Source organism: Cygnus atratus, chromosome 1, assembly GCF_013377495.2.
Source record: "Cygnus atratus isolate AKBS03 ecotype Queensland, Australia chromosome 1, CAtr_DNAZoo_HiC_assembly, whole genome shotgun sequence".
Lineage (NCBI taxonomy): Eukaryota > Metazoa > Chordata > Aves > Anseriformes > Anatidae > Cygnus > Cygnus atratus.
The window spans coordinates 86284869-86304356 of NC_066362.1; the positions used below are offsets into that span (position 1 = coordinate 86284869).

General features: G+C 47.2%; 1 protein-coding gene across 1 annotated transcript in view; it reads left to right on the top strand.

The window, feature by feature from the left end:
- The first annotated feature begins 12116 nt into the window (after positions 1–12116).
- Positions 12117–19488, top strand: part of POU2F1 (POU class 2 homeobox 1) — a 105556-nt gene continuing 98184 nt past the window's right edge. The window contains exon 1 of the mRNA XM_035540454.2: positions 12117–12222. Coding sequence (XP_035396347.2) covers positions 12159–12222 — 64 coding nt within the window. The 5' untranslated portion in view covers positions 12117–12158. The remainder of the gene's footprint in view (positions 12223–19488) is intronic.

Below are 19488 nucleotides of genomic sequence, written 5' to 3' on the forward strand. Positions count from 1 at the left end.
TTGATGTGGGACTCGCTAGCAGCACCCCAGAACAGCTGATGGTGAAGGAAAAGAGCCTTCCGTGTCCACACGGACACAGATTCAGCTTCTCCTGGCATGTTAAAGCTCCATCTGCCATCTTCTGAGATGCCTGAATCCTGAGCGGGAAAAGCGCCTGCCGCCAGCTGTTGCTCACAGGCCGTGTCCTGTCTGTGGGAAAGGGTTGGAGTCAGAAGCTCAGGTAGAGGTCAGGGCTGTGGGATCAGGCTGGAAAGAAGCAGTCTCATGTTTAGAACTAATCCAGGATAACGTCAGGAAGCGGCAGTGGCACTCCCTCACCGTGCCCTCCCCAGCCTCCAGGCAGCACGCAGACGTCACACCTCTGACATCACATCTAGCAGCAACGTGGGCATGGGGCATGTCAGATCAGCTTGTTGATTTGACAGAAAATTAATCTTTTAGTAGAGGTGGGGGCATGGTGTTAGTGACCACACTGTGGCCACCCAAATCACTGTCTCCAGGATGAAGGAGTCATCAGGACTCTGCCTTGGGTGAACCCTCAGATGCACCAGTGTAAAACTCCACCGTAAGACTGGAGCAGACTCAGTCTTTTTTTTTTGCTTTGTCCTGTTTTCACAAAAAGCCTGCTAATGCCTCTGGAGTACCAAACCTCCAAGCCCAATGTAGACTGCCTTCTATTTCCCTCAGCCCTGAGCATGGCAGCCACAGGGCGGGGATGAGTGCTCCCCCTCTAGAGCATTTAAAACCAGGCTCTAGTACTAATTCTGTCACTTTTCAACTTGGGCAGCGACAGGACAGGATAGGCACAGCACATGGCAGTGGACATGTGAAGGCTCTTCCTATTCCCTTATTCTACCACACGGACTGAGTTACACACCATAAAAAAACATGTTCCTTGCCAGAAGAGCAGAATAAGAAACTGTTTGGCTTAAATCTAGCCTGCTTGTGAATGTAAGTTAAATCTGTTCTACGTCATATTTCTTTTGTTCTGTTGCTCTTATCTCGGTGGAAACTTTCCCTGGTGACTCCTCCGGTGTTCATCAGGCCCTGACTGGTGAAAATCATAAGTTCTTCTCATGTCACATGTCCTTGGTATCCTGCTGTCTCAAGCAGGGGCAGCATGGATTTAGAGAACCCCAACTAGAGCATGCTGGTCCAGTGTTTTTTCCTGTCCTCTCCTGCACAATTATTTTGGGGAAATCTACTACTCTAGACCAGAGAAACTACAATAACAACACCCACTGTTTAAGCTTTCCACTCAGATCTTTTCCTTGCAGCAGGGACTCACACACTGTCAAAGTTGACAGCGCTATGCCGGTTTATTGCACCAGAAGACCTGGCCTTTTCTTCCCTCCCATCTCCTGAGCTCGGTTGCTCCCATTATACGAGCCCTGGTTCACGACTGTCCTTAATAAAATCTCTGTGCTCCATATGCTCCCTCAGCCTCACTTTGATTAGCGCTCCCGCAGTCTTCCTCACGGCTGACGTTGGGTGCGTGCACAGCTCTGCAATTTCCCGACAGCCCTTTTCAAACGCTGGCTTTTAATCAGGCTCTGTTTTACCAGCACTTCCTTCTTTCACAGTGCCTTTGAAGCGGTGCCGCCGTTAGTGGTGGTGTTCCTTCTCCACTGCCCTTTTTTGTTGTTTCCATGCAGAATTTCTTAGCTTTTCAGATGCTCTTTTTTTTTTTTTCAATTTTTTTTTATTATTATTATTTTTTTTTCTGTGTCATGATCCTAATTTCCTTCAGGATTTCTCCTTCCTCTCCTGGGAAATTTGTCTCTATTTCTGGCATCTGTCCTTCCTAACCCTTCCCACTTTTTTTTTTTTTTTCCTTTCCAAAGACAGGGGAAAAGAATCCATTTAATATTTTTCTGTAGTAACGTCTATCTCATCTGTCAATAAATTACCCTTTGCCATCTCTGGGAGACCCCTTTGTCTCCCTTCACTGACCTTATTCTGTACCTTGCCTGTTTTTTTTTTTTTTTAAGGGAGGATGCAATATCCCTGGGCTGTCATTCCATGAAGAACAGCTGTCATTCCTCCCATAGTGCCTGTGTGTGCGTCTGAGGAGGGAGGGGACAGGGAGGAGGGAATTAGGGGAAGACAGGGAGCTGCCACTGGGAAATATGTTGGCCCTGGTCACAGTGGTGAATGTTTTTTCATTCATGATATTCAGCTGGCAATTCTGTCTCTTTCTTCTAGCAGCTTTAGACATTGGTTTTCTGATTAACAGAAAACAGTCGTATATCTGAAACACAGGGTATTTATTAAAGTATTTATTAAACACAATTTAAAAAGTCATTATGCGTATAATTAATATGCTTATAATCGCTTTACGCTCTCTGCAACTGTGAATGCTCCATCATTGTCAGAGTTGCAGTCTGATGCTACAGAGTAGGATTCAGGAAGCGTATCCATGTGGCTAAGACACACGTGACTTTCCCAAGCGTTTTCAGCATTACAAACCCAAACGCTCGCTGATAGGGTTAAAGAGCACAGCGTACTCCCGCATGCAACTAGCTAGCTGTGCAGACCTGCATGAGGAAGGGACGGATCCTTCAATGCAGCAGTTCCTGCCCTTTCCTTGCCTCTTGCGCCGTGTGAAGCACTGCAGGCTCCCAGGGAGGTCATCACGCATGCTGGACACATGAAGCATGGATGCAAGTTGCTGTCTTTCTGCCCCTGCTCCCCTACACAACCTAACCATAAACTAGAACAGTCTGGAAAAGCAAATTCTGGTGTTGATCAAATGTCCATGTCTTTTTACCCATATCTTTAAAGAAACAAAAGAACTGAAAGAAACCTATTGAAGATGCCCTCATCTCTGTAGCATCTGGTAATTAGAGTGCTAAATGCATTTATTCTCACAATATCTACGTGAAATAAGGAAATGCAGTTATTACCATTATGCAGGCATCCAGTAGAGTCTCAGAAGCTCTGTCCAAAGTGACCTGAAGGCACAAAACACACCACACGGCCCTCACCCTCCAAGCATCTGAGCCAAAAGCCTGGCGTAATGCACCATGACTCTTGTTTGATCCACCCCTGAGGTTTCCTTTGTTTGGAAACCAGCGCACAGGCACCGAGTGTGTGTCACGGGAACATGGTTGGGCCAAATCCAGGCATGGACAGGTACCCTGCAGATCTGCGAGCCCACGGGTGGTCCCAGGCCCCACATTAGCCACAGCTAGAGCGAGACTGCCGAACTCACACTAAAACAGAAAGGTGTGATGTACACAGCAAACTTGCCATTTCCTTGTCCTGTGCAAGCAGGGCATCGGAAGAACATCTTTTCTCTTAAAAGCACTACACTGCTTGTTTTAGAGCTGCTTGGTGAGTGCTGTCTGCTCTGGCCCTTTCTCTCCGTCTGACAGCTCTGACTAACAGTCTGTTGGATTTAGCTGCCCTAGCTGGCAAGGTAACCCATCTCCCCAGCTGGGGGCAATAAACTCTTTATTCTCCACAGTGAAATATGTTGATATGATCCTGGATTAAATCACTCCTTTCTGCATTTCTTGGTCCAGGATATCGGAGTGAAGTGGTACCAGTGGTGGTTTACATTGGTGCATCAGGCTATGAGCCGAAATGGTCAGCAGTGGACACATTGTTTGTCCAGCCACCTCTTCTTTGAGTTAACTCCCTCCGGCACCTCAGCAAGGCGGGTTGAAGACAGCAGTGTCTTCAACTTTTCCAGGGTGACTCACTAGGGCTTGGGAACCAGAGCTCTCACTTTCCTGGGACATAAGATCACAGTGCTGGAAACAGTCTCAAGCCTTCAGGAAATGAATGAAGCCCTTCAGGAGCTAAGGCTGCGATTTTCAAATGTGTCGTCCTGCTGGTAACACCAACCCTGCTCCTGCATCATGATGTTGGGAAGCTGATGAAGAATGGCTCCCAGCTGCTGCCATCTTCAGGACTATACCGTGTAATTATTCAGTTCTTTTGTAAAATGACACCTGTGGCAACTGGCAGAGCACCTGCACAAACATTGCCGGCCCTCGGGCTGAGAAATTTTTAAATACTCTTAGTATTGTAATACTAAAACCTTGATGATGAGAGAGCGTGGGTGGAATAATTGTCTGCTCCGAACAAGGTGGCTTTTTCTCATTCTACGCCTGTAGCTGAATCCTTATCTCCTGGATAAATAAAAACTAACCTCCCGGGTTATTATTGTTCTCCTTCACCTTTTGACTCTTGATTAGATTTACCGCAGACACTTCCCTTTGGCAATGAAAGTGGAGCCCACGCGTTTGTGATGGGCGCCGGTGAAGCCCTCACCCTGCTCCACCTCAGACCCTGCAGCTCCTGGGTGCTGCTCATTACCTGTCCCTGCAGCTCGAACCAAGACACGCCTCTCCTAGTGATTGCTGGCTCTGACCAACATGCTCTGTACTGCTTCGAATCTTTATCTCATTTTTCACCCTCACCACTTGGAGGCAAATCTGATGCCCTTCCAAAGAGAGAAACTCGTGGTGATAGCAGCCCCACTCAGGCTGCTCCTCCCTTCTATATTTGTTAGCGTTTTCCCTGATGAGGCCCCAGGATTATTGCAAACCAGTCCCGGGAAGAAATGCTGCTCAATTAGGCGAAAAGAAACTCGAAGGAAAAAAGGAGTAGAGCCAGCAAATTGCTTGAGATAACAATCTCCCCCCACCCGTGTGTCTCTGTAACTAAGAGGATTAGCTGAACTTTCTGTGTCACACCAAAACTGACAATAAGCAACAGTGACTTCCCCCCGCTGGCACTTGTACCTTCACATGTTTCATTTTCTTGCCCATACTACTGCCTTGCCCCTTGCTGATTGTATGACAAACTTGGGGATGAACGTGATGGCTCTTTCCTTTCCTTTAAGATTTATGACTCAAAGCCAAACAAAACCCAACTCTAGTTATTACATGCTCTGTTTCCTCCTAACAACAACTCACTTTTAACAGTATAAGCTAACCAAGGAAACATGGAAATATGGTCTACTTGATCTCACCCGATCTATCTGCTGCTTGCCAGAGACACAAACAGCAGCCTCAGGTCTGCTGCCATGGGAGTAGGCATAAAGGCTTCCCTCGGGAGCAGGACCAAATCTGCAGTATATATGAAGCCGAAGTCCCATCAAAAGTCAAAGTGACAGAGGTTCATGTAGATACAGCACTGCCAGCAAGGACCTGCATGAAATAATTCCCGTTTCTCCAGTAAACCCACTGCATTTTGCTGAGCTGCCTATAAAGGTTTTAAAGCAGGTGAGCGGCTCCTTGTCATGAGCCCGCCACAGAACTTGTACTTAGAGAGGAAGTTTGTTCCAAAGGCAGACAGACTGATCGAGGAGGATTCTCCCACCAAAACACGCTGCCTCCCCTTCTCCCTCTTCCCCACGAGCTTCCACAGAAGACCACAGCAGGAGGCGGTGGAAATATGCAGGGTGAATCTCTCTGATACCTGAAGGGCAGCATGCGGGCACACCGACAAAGCAGCTGCACCACAGTAAGGAGGGAAGAGGAAAGCAAGAGGAGACAGAAGGAGCAGAAATATTTTCACATTGATGTAAAACGCTGTGATGAAATAAATCGGGATGTTTGCACCAGGGTTGGGATTGAGGGAAAATGCTGGCAGAGCAAAATCTGCAAGAGATATTGGGGTTGGGTCATAAAATGCTTGGGATTTGCCCGCTTTTGGAAAGTGTTTTACTGAATTAGGCATCTGTGCTGCCTACCCTTTTGTTGCTACATAGCTCCCTGAACCTAAATTAATTCACTATGGCATTTCTGCCGTGTTAAATGGTGTAAGCAGGTACTCTCAGGCCACATAAATTCAGCAAAGTAGTGTTTTGGGGAGTCCCCGTACAGCTTTATTTGAGATCAAAGGGTATGCGCTGTGGGGGAGAAATACCTCCAGACAGACTTTTACTCCAAAAATTTGTTCAGACTGAGGCATTGTGAAAAACACCCGATGTATTGCCATGGGGTAAGACTGCCTTGTCACTCTACAGCAAGCCCTGTCTTGCCTATATGGAGCAGCAGTTTCAGTTCAAAGGGATCTAGGTCCATTCTCTTTCTCCATATACGTGAAATGGGACCAGAGCGGAGCGTGGCAGCCTTTTAGCAGCGCCCCACAGCACTGCGAGAGTTCAGACTAGAGAGTGAAGGACACCGTGTCCAATTGAAATTACAGAGGAATTTGGGGTAGGCAGAATATAATTACACAATTGGAATTTAAACTGTGAAATTAAAAGGAAATATTCAAGGATGAAGGGGCAGAGAGAATCCCTAATCTCCAGCCAGGCTAGGCTGTGTGCCAGAAAAGTCCTTTCTGAAGAGGGAATAAGCAAAGCGCCTGTCCTGGAAGAAAGGGAGGTAGAGAATAAAGACAATGTTTTCAAAAGCACCCCAACTCCAGCTGTGTGTTTGTCTCGCGGGCTGTGTCTATTCGACAGAAAACCTTGTGGTTGCTAAAAGGTGTCAGATGCATCCCTCTTGGCCCCCTCTTCGCTGAGGTCAAAAACAATTTGGTTCCTCGTGTAAGCAGCACCAAAGCATTCCCGAGGGCTGCAGCAGAAAGCGCGCTCTGGGGCTGGCTGGAACAAGTGCAGCCCACTTTTTCATAGAGGTGCAAAATGCAGTTTGTCCTTCTGTTACTGTAAAAGTCGGTCAAAGAAACTCTCACTTTGGAGTTTTAGAAAGCAGGCATTCTTTAATTGTGGCGCCGGACGCACAAGGGATCACTATACCTAGTGTGCGTGCGGAATTGTTCAAGCTACAGGGATTATATACGATCAAACCATACGTATTCATTGGGTTTCCAAGAAATAATTCACTTATTCACACTATTTCCCGGAACTCATTAAAGTATGTAAATACCCCTGACTATTCACATTTGTTTCTAATGGTGGTCTTTCGGGGTCTTCGGGTGGTCTGGTCGTCAATAGCCAACTCAGGCATGCATACTAAGCTAAGTCATTTACACGTCCAAGGGCATACGCATACCATGAGTTCCTCACCTGATCTTTTCAGACACATCCTCCAGGCCCGGGTCACTATTTACACATACAAAGTTTCTAAACTCCCCTCCGTCTAACTTAGCATAGTAAAGGTTTGGCCTATCTGTTCATAAAACATTTCAGATTTTGGTCCTATTATTCTATCAGGGAGAGAACCATACCTCCTTCTGACACGGTATCACTTCTATATGGGGTCTGCCAAGCTGCAGCCTCGCTAATATATCACTGTGATCTCTGAGCACTTCCCAAGGGTTAATTAAAAACTTGAAAAATTTTCAAGTGCTCCTTCGCAGTGAGGTGGGGGGGCACAAAAAAGCACCGAAAAGCGTGGCGGTTTTGAGCAGCAACGTGGATCAGGCAAATGGAAATCCCACTCCCCAGGAGCTCTGAATCAAGCTGCAGGACCCATCCCTGTCCCTCTGCGGGCAGAGGGACAAGTTGTGGATCTCAGCGAGCTGAAGTGGGTCCTTCCATCATGCAGAGCATGGAGAGACGGGGGCTCCTCTTGTGCTGCCCTGCCACACAGGCGGCTGAGGACACGCTCCTGGATCCCCTGCCCTGGTCTAGCGTTGATAAAAAGGTACAGTGATAACTTCCTGAACCTTCGGAGTCGGTGATTTGTAAGATGTAATTGATGGAAACTGGAAGGCACTCAGAGACTGCATTGATGACAGACACTGAAATGCATAAAAAAATCAAGCTAGAGAAAGTAAATGCAGCCAAAGCAGCAGAGTGGGAGAAACGGATTGAAAAACCCACCTGAAAAGATAAGTGACCTCCTAGTGATTACCTCTCCCTTTCCTGAGGATGAATTATTCTGAATTATTTTTTTTTAATATGAAAATTAAAACCATGGTTTTTTTTTTGTCTGTGCCCCAATTCTTATCTCCAAAAAAGCAGTTAGCTAGCACCTGCTAGTATAGCTAGCAGTTAGCTATAAACCTGAGAGGTTTATGAGATAGCACAACTTCTCTGCTAGTTTCATTAGCTGGGAGGTTCACAGGACCAGTCACAGCTCTCAGCAGTGAGAGATTCGGAGTCATCCTTTCTCCAATCCAGAGGCAACAAAAGAGGGACAGAAACAGAGCTAGAAAGCAGTTTGCTCGGAGGAAGCCTGAGGAGTGCGCAGGGGAAAATGAGAGCCTGCACGTGCAATGGACAGTCCACACCCCTCTGCTGCTCTTGATGCTCATCACACGGGAGCGGGCAGAGACTGGTGGGACTCTCCCCTCCGTGCTGAGGAACAGGACGGGGATGGGGAGCAACACAGGGGAGAAAGGCCAACAGCTTTGTGGTGGAAGGACTGCACCACATAGCCCCAAGTGCACCTTGGCCGAGGTCCCAGTCCCACCAGTGTCTGTGCTGTGACAGCGGAGAAACTGTGCGTGATCTCTGCATTCTCCTTCTCAACTAAGGAGCTACTGCTCCTATTTTTCCCTCTTTCTCTGCTTGCCATCTCTCCAAATTGCAAGCTTTTTGAGACACAGGCTGCCTTTTGCTGTATGTCTCTGCATTGTGTTAAAAGTGAGACTGTGTCCTCTGTAACTGCAACAGAGACTGCAGCAGAGAGGCTGTCGGCTCTCTGTAAGGATGTGTATTACATATGAAAAGCGGTAAAAGGAGGCATGCACACAGGTTTAACTGAAGGTGAGACAATCTGAGCCGTCTGGAAGCGAAAGGAATGGGGAGGTTTGGGGTAGGTATGCTTGAACACGTGTGGGGCAAAGATAGGCTGTTTTAAAGCAGAGGACTCTGCTGCAGTGTAGAGAAGGAACATGGAGAGCAGAAGAGAAAGCTGCAGCCAACATCATTCTAGAAACTGAAGCGCCCTGAGAAAGAGAGAAATCTGATGGGAAGAAAAAATGATGGAGAAAAGGGACATTGTGTGAGAAACGCAGCGTCAGGGATTCAGATTGGAGTGGCGTAGTGGAGCTGGAGCAGAGCAGATAAGTTTGTTCTTAATTTCTCTATGCATTAGAGCTGTGTGGTGAAAAGGCTCCTTTCCTTCCCAGTCTGCTTTCTGCTTAAATCGTAGGATTCTTTTGTCCCTGTCTCCCCACCTTAAACTGTCTTTCTTTCATCCCCTGCATCCATACCTTAATAAAAATATGTATATATTTCTCTCTGAAACAGTACTGAATTAATTCTGGCAGGAGATTTGCAATTGAGGAGGCAATATAGCCATCATGGAAAATCTGGGGTTATAGACACAAGTAGAGCAGGCCAAGAAGGGCTATGAATTAGGAGATATCTGAATCAAAATCAAAACAACAGACACTGATTTATTGCTGAGCTTTAAAAGATCCTGAAATACTATTTCTTCCCTTTGCAGGTGTATTAATTTTGAACGCTGTATTGTTTTTCACTGCCAGGAAGTATTTCTAAAGCAAAATCCCTGAAGGAAATCATTTTATGGAGCAGACAACTCCAGTCAGAGAACAGAAACAGGGTGTCCTGCAAGATGCTCACCGCTTCAGGCCCTGCTTCAGCAAAGCATGTAAGCATGTGCGAAACTGCAGACTCACTGTGGCCAAACAACTCCAAGTTTTGCACCTCAGTCTTTCTGTGAAATGAATCTGGAGTGCTCAGCTTCTCATAGGAGTAATCTTCTTATCATTTTTGTGTCTAGTTGTCTCAAACATTTCCAGAAATTAGCTCATGAATAAGCCGCTGGTTGGGCATTATGGCAAATACCGTCAAATAATAGGTCTGTAGAAATCACAAGCTGTTTGCAGATAACTCACAATTGAAATAGAGGTGAAATTTACCTGACTGATTATTCATCACAGATGATTTGCCAGCTTTCTTCGATATATAGCCACACGGATGTATGACATGTTGGGGAAGGCATCAGGTAGAGATGCATTTGAACCAAACTGGAGAAGATGCAGACGGAGACCTGGAGCAACTTTCAAACAGAGAGGGCAAGCAGACCTGTGGCCAAATAGAAGGAAGTTCTCCTTAGAGCCAATTAGAAAACACAGAGCAGGTTAGCAGCTACTGGAAAAACCAGTAACTATTTGTTTTCAGACAGCATTTTTTCGGTGGCTGTGGGTTCTAGCTAAGCATGCAGAAGCTGCGGGAGGGCAAGGACTAAACCAGATGTGGTACTGGGAGCAAATGCTCCTGAAGAGAAGCTCCTGCAGGTGACTCGGAAGCAGCGTGCAGGACTGAGAAGAGTCTGTGGGTGAGATGGGAAGATACGGGAGAATAAGTGGCGTAGGCAGGATTAGAGCTGTGCAGAGGCTTAATCTAGCCGGCCCTTTCTCTACACCTTTATCTGGCACGGTGCAGCCACTGTGTGCTGCAGTGCTGGTATAACCTGGCCATAAAACTGGATTAACTGGCCCAGGAGGATCATGGCTGAGCATTAGAGGGGCATGACAATATGCCTTTGTTTACATTTTCACTCCTGTGAGTTAAGCATAGATCTTCTGCATGACAAAGTGCTTAATTACCGGTAGGGAATATCATCTAATGAATGTGCAAGTGTAGAATTACAGCGTTAGGGCAAGGGTTTTGCTGTTTCATAGCACAGTCCATTTCCATTTCTGCTTTTGGCAGTATTGAGAGGTTATTTTATAATAGAAACAAACAAACAAACAAAAATAAAACAAAAGGAAAACCACAAAAAGTATTGCCAGAGGAACTTAATTTTAAATGAAAATGCCAAGATTACCTCTTTGATTCGGATCTCCCAGAGAAACCATGCTGCGTCCCTCCCTCAGCCTTTCCTTTTGGGCTCTTCCCTGCAATGAAAAATTCCAGCAACCGCCTCTGATACAGTTCATAATTTCTTCAGCAACAGCCTGCAAGAATGGATTCTTGCTGGTTGATCTTATTCCATAACATCTTGAGCCCCAGCAGAAAATTCAGCTTGGACTCTGACCCGGTGAAGTTAATGACCCTTGGAAAACGTTAAGACCCGGTCCTCAATGAACACTATTGCACCTTCTGTTTGCTCTTCTTATGAATGCACGTTACAAAGCTTGGCGATAGCGTATATGTGGTGCAATATTAAGGCTAGGAATATTAGCAAGTTTTATTTTTGCTCTGCCAAATCTGTCAAGAGCCAGCAAAGTTCTGTCACTCAGCCTGCTTGGCTTATTGCTTGTTGGAATTTGGAAGTTCTGAATCTAAACCTGATTTGATTTGAATGGCTCTCTAGCCTCTTGTTATTTATGCTTCTTAAATGATGGGGGCACGAAGCCTGATTCCTTTTTCCTTTGGGTTTAGTGAAATTTGAGGTGGAAGAGGGCAAAACGCTCATTGGCGAAAGACGCCCTGTAAGCGTGGCAGTGCCCACGTTGTGAGGTGCGTTGTGAGGGGTTCCTTGGAGACTGGTTTCCTTGTGTAATTGCTCTTTTCTGATGGAGTAACAGACTGCCACTCACACGCAGGACCGACGGCTGTTATTTCATTTTCCTCGTATTCAATTCCTTTTTATTCATAGGGGATTAATTTCGCCGGGAGCTCGGGGCGCACCTGTCTCATGGAGGCGGTTCCACTAATTTCCACCCCGCCACCTGCACAGACAGGTCTTTCGGAAGCGCCTCCTCAGCCTAAAGCCTTTATTCCATACAGCTTTTATTCCGAGACTCCTGCACTTCGTCCCTACACCGGGCTAACCGCTCCCTGGGGCGGCAAAACGGCCAACGGGTGGGAACAGCTCCCGCCGGCCGTTAACGGGCGGCAGCCTCCGTCCCCTCAGCACCCCGGAGGGGGGGGGAAGGAGATCAGGTCAACCCGTCCCCCGGGACGGAGACCAGGTCAACCCACTCGCGGCAGAACAAGGGGGGGGAAGCAGCTGAAACGCGGCTCGCCCCTTAACGACGCCAGGGCCGGAGGTGAAGGGACAGCGGCCGCGCGCCTGCGCGGGGGCGCACATGGAGGGAGGGGGTGAGGACAGACGGAGGGCCGCGCGCATGCGCAGAGCAACGAGGGTGGGGGGAGAGAAGAAGGGAGGAGGGCAGGGGGAGGGAGGCTCGCGCAGGCGCAGAGCGAGGCGGCGGCGCCGTGGCTTGGCGGCTGCGCAGTGGGGGCGCGGAGGGGAGGAGGGGAAGGGAGCGGGGGGGGGGGCCGCGCGCGGCGGGGGGAGGGGAGGGGAGGAGGGCGGGGGGGCGGGGGAGGGCCCGCCGGGCGGCCGATTTTGGTTAAAATATTCAAAATGGCGGACGGAGGAGCAGCGAGTCAAGATGAGAGTTCGGCGGCGGCGGTGGCGGCAGCGGCAGGTAATCATTACTGCGTTTTACATATTCATATTCATACTCGCACACGCGGCCCCCCCGCCGCCCGCCCGCCCCGCTTAGCATAATTTATTAGTACTCCGGATTATTATAATTAACGGCGCAGGAGGGAGCGGGAGGGGGGGCGCGGGGGGGAGAAGGAAAGCAGCCTCCCCGTGCGGGCAGGCACACACACACACGCGCGCGCACACACACACACGCACACACACACGGGCACACACGCACACGCCGCCCGCCTGCCTGCCTGCCTCCATCCCTCCCTCTCCTGCCTCCCTTCCTCGCACCGAGCCGGGCTCGCAGCCGCCCCGCACCGCCGGGGCAGCGGGGACACGGGGGGCGGCGGCGCCGCCGGTGGGGTCGGGGAGGGGGGGGGGGGGCAGCCAGGAGGAGGAGGAGGAGGAGGAGGAGGGAGGAAGGCAGGCAGGCCGGGGGGGGGGTGTCCCTGCTCCCCCAACCCGCCTGGGTTCCCCCAGCCCTCCTGGGTTCACCCCCCTTTTCCCCGCACGCCCCCCCTCTAAAAGCCGCTTGGCCCCGGGGGCGGCCGCCGGTGCCCCGAGCGGGGCAGAAGCAGCACGGGGGGGCCGGGGGTGCTGGGCCCCCGGGGGGGCTGGGCGGAGGGAGGAGGGCCGGGGAGAGCCGCCCCCCCCCCCCCCTCGGCCGGGGTTATTTCCCCCAGGGCCTGCAGGCGGGGGGTGGTTGGGTGCGGATGGCCTCGAGGAGGGGGGAGGGCGGCGGCGTGCTTCGCTTTTATTATTATTATTATTTTTATTATTATTTAAAGCCGCCCCCCCTCCCCCAAAGGGCAGGCTCGGCGCGGGGTGACTTCTCTTTTTGGGGTGGGGGGGGTGCGCGGAGTTTCTCCGTGCCCCCCTCCGTCGCCCCCCAGCCGCTCTTTACCCTATTTCCCCTCGTCTCCCTGTTCCCCCCGCAGCCCCCGCACCCCTTCCTTCCCCCTCCTTTCCCCCTTTTTTCCCCTTCTTGCCCCATTTTCCTCCATCCCCTCCCTGCGTGGTGCCGGCAGCCGCGGTGGGCTGGCGCTGGGGGTGCGGGTCCCGGCTCCCCCCCCCCCCCCCCCCGCTTCCCCTTCTCATTTGAATAATGTCTAATTCGGGGAGGTTTATATTATTGAAATGGCTGCCCGGCTTTCCCCGCCTCTCATGTTTAGTAATTCAGACCTTTAATAACAGCCACTCAGAGCCCAACGCCGTGTTTATATTTTACATTCGCCCCATGTGCTTTTGTGGTTCAATATGATTCTTCTTTCTCGCTCTCGCTTTTTAAAAATTTTCTTGGCAACCCACAGGGCCCCGAGATCAAACCCAGGCTGTGCGAGGAGAGGAGGGGGGAGAGCTAGGCCCTGGCTCCTCTGGCAGGCGCCTAGGCCTCACTCTCTGCTGCTTGATTTATTTACTAATAACCAAAATGACCCCCCCCCCCCCCCCCATCTCTTCTCCACCCCTGCCAGCAAAAACAAAACCCTCCTGGGGCTCGAGCAGCATCAGATCTGCTCATAGATTCTCAAACACTCATGTCTTTTAAATAAGAAGCTTATTTTTAATTTATAGCAACTCAAGACTGTAAAGCTGTTCCTTTCATATCTGCTTTTCAGAGGCTTGGGCATTTTTGGTCCCTTTGTCCTTGATTCTTTTCCTTAAAGGAGAGTTGCTTCTAATTTACGTTTCCTGGCACTGAGGGAGCTGTGGAAGACACACTCAAAATCTAAACAGCTTTCCTCCTCCCTCTGAACACAAACAGAATTGAATACATTGGGGATAATCTTATTCACCTTTTTGCTTAGTGTGGATTCAGTTTAACAGTGCTGTGTGTCAGATGCTTTTGTCGCTGCTTGTATCTCTGACTGCTCTGGTTGGTTGTTTTTTTTTTTTTTTTTTTTCCATTTAGATTTGGCTTTCAAGACAGAAGATGCTACTAGGCAGTACAGGGTGTAGAAAGGAAGATAAGTTTGCTGTGATTGTGCCCTAAGACCACCAAGTGAAAATTGAAATTAATCCTCTTAAATTATCTAGAGTAGTTCAATGTTAAACCAGATATTAGGCTACTTAGAAAACAAATGGACTACTTTATTAGGAAGAAGCAGTAATTCTTATTCATGCAGGTATGGGTTTCAGATCTGAGAGAAAAAAAAAAACAAAGGTTTTCATTCATGACCATTGTTTTTTCCCCATGGAGAAAAAGACCCATCAACAGGGTTCTTCAAAGTAACTGAGCCAGATTAGCATGTAAACATTTCTGAAACATGCCCAGGGAGAGTTCACGTACAAATGCAGGCAGTGTGTTTTGCAGTCTGGTACTAAATTTAATTTGTATCAAAATACTAAGCTGCAGCTAATGAAAAGCATTTTGGTTTCAAAAAATAATAGCTCAGATTATTTATCCTTTTTCTTCACCCTTGGTGAAGACAGGCCTTGAATACTACAGGAAAAAAAAATCTGCGGAAGCGGTAATGAGACTGTTCAGGTGACTGACTGTTTCACAGACCAAGAGCACAAGGCTGGCTGGACAAAAAGCAGTAATATGATTTCATGCCTTAAATAGCATATGTTTTTGCACTCGCTTCACAAGATGTGGTCAAGCCGATGATGTCATTGGCCAGAGGACAAGGTGCAGTTAATTTGATTTATTGACCTGGGGTGAGGTGTAGCACTGAAACCTTCTCATAGGGAAACCATTTATCTGAGGACAATTTCCTTTATAGCAGCAATTTAACCACTGCTGAGACTGTAGATATTTTATCCAGGATGATAAAAATGTACATTGCGTCTTGCAAACAAAATTTCTTTGTCCCTGACGTTTTAGTAATTTTTATAGAACAGAATACTGGACAGTGGCCTTGTGCAGTCTTACAGCTGAGCTGGGGTTTGACTCCAAATTCAGTTATTTACATGCCAAAATATGAATGCATTTCTCTCCAACATACATTTGTGTGCCTGTGTCGTAGCTTAAAATTTTACTTCAACATCCCAGTTGATGCGCATAGAAATGTGTCTTCAGCAGTGAAGCCTATAGGCAGCGTGCTAGTGCGAAGTCCCTTTTCTCAAACCCTGGCCTCATCTTTGCTTGTTGGAAGGTGCTACGGCCAGTGTCGGGGTACTGCTCCTCAGTCTTGAGCAAGGACTGCTATGTTACTTTCCTGCCGATGTGTGTCGGCTTTTAAGCTGCTTCTTGGGTCTTCTCTGTCACTGGTAGGAGAATAAAAGAAACATTTTTTTTTCTTCCCTATGGACTACCTGGCTGTGGTGAGGGTGGAGGGTCACACTGCTGGTTTAGTGCTTGCTAATTTTTGCAAGGGGGGTATGTTCTGGTACTTTGGCTGTCTCTTAAGCTTTTATTTTATCAGGGACAGAAGCAGGAAGGCTCATCCTCCCCATTAAGTAGTTCTACTGGCTGATTGCCTCTGCTTAGTTATTCAGGTGGTTCTGCCTCTTTGTTTTCGCCTCAAAACTGACCACGACTGACCAGTCTAGCAGCCGGTTGGAAGAAAAGGTTAAGCTGTGTCAGTAGCCATGCTGCCACATGAAGAGCAGAACTGGGAAGATGTGTGGATATGTGTCAGTGTGGTAACACCATCAGCTGTGGGAGCTAGAGCTTAACTCCTCCCTTCTGAGAAGGAAAAGGAGAGAACCTGAGCTTCCCACCCTGTCATCTTGAGGGAAAAATCTCGGTTTTGCTGTCACTAGCAATTTCTCAGAGATTACCCTGCAGTAATAATTCAAGCAAATAAGTGTTATACTGACTTCCTGATGTTGAACGTGGATAGCTTCTGAATGCTTGTCTTAGCAAGTAATGGTGATGATGTCTGGAGTTGCCTCAGTTGACGGAATCAGTGAGGTAACCTTCAGCTCCGTCTGTCCATTAGGCCTACGAAGCACCGGCATATCCTCTGTTAGGAGCCTCTTCGGCTGTGTGAGGAACTGTTCTTCCTACTTGTGGTCAATCCCAATAATACCCTGAAAAATGACATCCTGACCGCTACTGTCACTTAAATAATTATCGTCAAAGTTTAGATGGTAAATCCCACATTTAAAGCAGGCTGTTTTTGCTGTTTTCGTTCTGTTCAAATATGCAAAGATGCATAGAACATCCTGTCCAGAATGCTGTTGATTGATCTGCCATCCAGCCTCTTTCTTTTAAATAGTGTTTTTTTTTCCAGAGACACGTTTATTTTATCTCCCGATTCTCTGGAAAAATTGCAGTACTTGTTTGTACTATGAAATAATGTATTCATTTGCCTTCCTCAAATTTTAGAGTTCAAGACTTCAAAACTATTGCAGCATTTTTAATGTGTATGTATCTAGTCAGCTTATTTTTGTACTGTTTTTTTTTCCCCAGCAGTACTCTCAATTCCCCTCAAAGTGTTGTTGCCAATAAGACAATCTTGATATTGATGTTTTATACAGCTGACAATTAGGCAGTTACTTACAGTTATGGCTTTCTTATTTTTATCTTGAGAGAATCAGTGGCAGTTCTGGCAAATGACTGTTTCATGACACATTTTCAATTTCTGTGACGAAGTTGTTGTCAAAAGAAGGGGTTGAATAAAATTAAGCATGACTTCAAATGTGATATGCGTGGTTTGGGTGCTTAAGCTAGTATGTGAATGAGAGGCCAGCTCATGTTGCTGGATAGACTTACAGTGCTGGCTGGCTGCTGCTGCAGAGATTTGCTTCTCTGTTGACAAATTTTCCCACCCCTTTTCCTTTTGTGCTGCATTGCAATACAGGCGAGTTAAGCGTGGGTTTCGCTGGACTGAGTGTGGGAGGGTTGATAAAATTAAGGGAAGATACCAGTCTTGGTTAGTGTATATTGAGCAATTGCTCTTTTTTGCTTGAAATTGTTTGACAATTGTTAATTGAGGAAAAAAATGCACATAAATACATTTTCCTTTCTATAGTTCTTTGTGTTAAATTTCTTGAGTTTTATGAATTGACCCTCACGATGCTTCATGTGTGCTTATTTTTCTCCCCAGAAGTAGAAATAATTACTTACAATTTCAGTGTTATTCCTTTCTCTAGCTTCTTATTCCACAACTGCCTAGCAAATACCTGCTGTTGCTAACATAACTGTGTCAGAAACTACAATGCACCAGAAAGGTCAAAGTCTTTGCAAAAGGGTTTTTTTTATTAGACTGCTGCTGGCTAATTGAATCAGTTTGGGGTTAACAAACAGCGCAGCTGAGTGACGAGGTGGTGGTTTGGTATAGAGGATTTAGTGGGTTCCAATCCCGAGTTTGCCACCAGCTTTGCTTGCTTTGCAGTCCTGGGCTAAATCCATGTAATGGGAATGATAGCGAACCTTTTCACAGGGGTGTTACCAGGGGAATAATTAGCTAATGTTTTATAGCGCTTCCGAAGATAAGAGGACTGTGATTCTTCTGTTTGTGCGTGTGATTGTGCGAGCTTGTGCCCAGGTTAGACTTTGCTCAGGATGTTTCGGTGCCGACACGTTTGTGTCCCCTCATCAGCGGTGGAGGACTCCTGTTGTAAAGGCACAGATTACTGTCAGTTCTAACTACGCCGTGATGTAGATCTGCTGTAGGGTATGCAGTTCGGTGACAATTTAAATCAGCCTGAGTCTGGCCTCCTCTCCCTGTGTGTTCCTGCCCCCTTCTCTGCGCTGGTGCAGATGCTTGCCTGACTCCTTTGCTGAGCGAGTTCAGGGAATTAAATGGGCAGAAAACAACCCTTGCCAAAAATAATGAATAGGTTTTTTGTTGGTTTAGCTCTCTGAACTGGCTTACAATGCGATTAGACAAATAGCAGGGCCAATGAAGGAAGGGGACAAGAAGCACATATGTTGACTCGAGTCTTCTCGTAATTTCATTCTATCTGATGGCTTTCCCGTTGGCAGAAACGGGGAGTCATGCTCTCAGCAGCATGATCATACCTCTTACTTGGCACCGGTCCTGGCGCCTACTGATTTCCAGGATGCTCAAGTTTAACTTGCTAACCTGGTGGAAAACTAGCCCAAGATAATTTTAGATCTTTGCTTTAGTGGATTGAAATCAGCTCAACAAACACCTAAAGCTGTGTTAAGGCCAGTGCAGGAGGGAGGGTGGGTGAGCAGTGTGGGTGAAAGTGGAGGAAGAAGGGGAAAGAAGGAAGAGAAGTGAAATTTCCTCTTTTCAGAAGCAGCAGCGAGTATTTTTGTTAGCTTAGTTGTATAGCTTCACCTTTAGGTTGACGTAAACTACTGCGAAACCTCAGCTGATGAGCTCAAGGTGATCTCCAGTGGTGCTGACCTAAGGGAAGCAATGGGGCGTAGGGCCATGGGTGCTGTGCAGCACCTCCTATTCTAGGAGCAGGCTGCACAGAGATGTCCGAAACTGGTAATGAAACTGCACTTAAGCAAAAGAGTGGCTTAGAGACCAACAGATGCCGACAGTTTGGCATGGCTTATGCTGTTGCAGGTATGATTGCATTAATGGTAGTCATGGCAGAAACGCTCAAATAAAAATTGTGAATGAGACCTCAAAGTGGCTCTCGTCTCACCGCAAGCAGCACTAAAACAACCCTAAAAAGACTGTGGCTCAAAAGGACATACTAACAAAAGTACCTGGGAAGTTACACACACTGTTACTTTTGCTAAATTTCTGACTGATATCCCTGCTTCAGCCATTTAACATGATCAGTCTGAGACATGATCTTTCCTATAAATTGTGACATAGTGACAACGAACCTTTTGCTCATCATCCTTTTTTTTCCCCCTTCTTCCCAGAAATTAGATTTGGCTGTATAGAAATGAAGTAGCATATGGCAGTCTCTGTAAAATGACAGTGTTTGACACTGTATGGCATGGCACAAAGTTTTTTGGAAAATGAAGACGTGAACAGCTAAATTACTAAAATAGTAAATACTGTGGAAGACTTAAAAAATACATGCACAAAAACCTGTTGAATGATGGTGGAGATGTAGCTTGTTTCTTTTTTCCCTTCTCCTTTTCTTTAAGGCTCAAGGGCTGTTGGGAAGCCACCATCCCTTTTGCAGTGAGCTCCTTTGCTGTTTGTTCTCTTTGTCCTTCTGATGATTCAGTTTTATTTGAAAAATACCATGTGACTTAGTAATTTGTGCCTGACCATACCAGTGTGAAGTTGTAGCTTTTTACTGCTTGGATATAGCCCAAGGGGAGGAGTATACAGTGAATAAAGGTAGAAATGACTCAGACATTTGATGAATCACTCATTTCTATATTATTAGTTAATATGGTCTGCTGAATGAGAAATGTGCTTTAAGT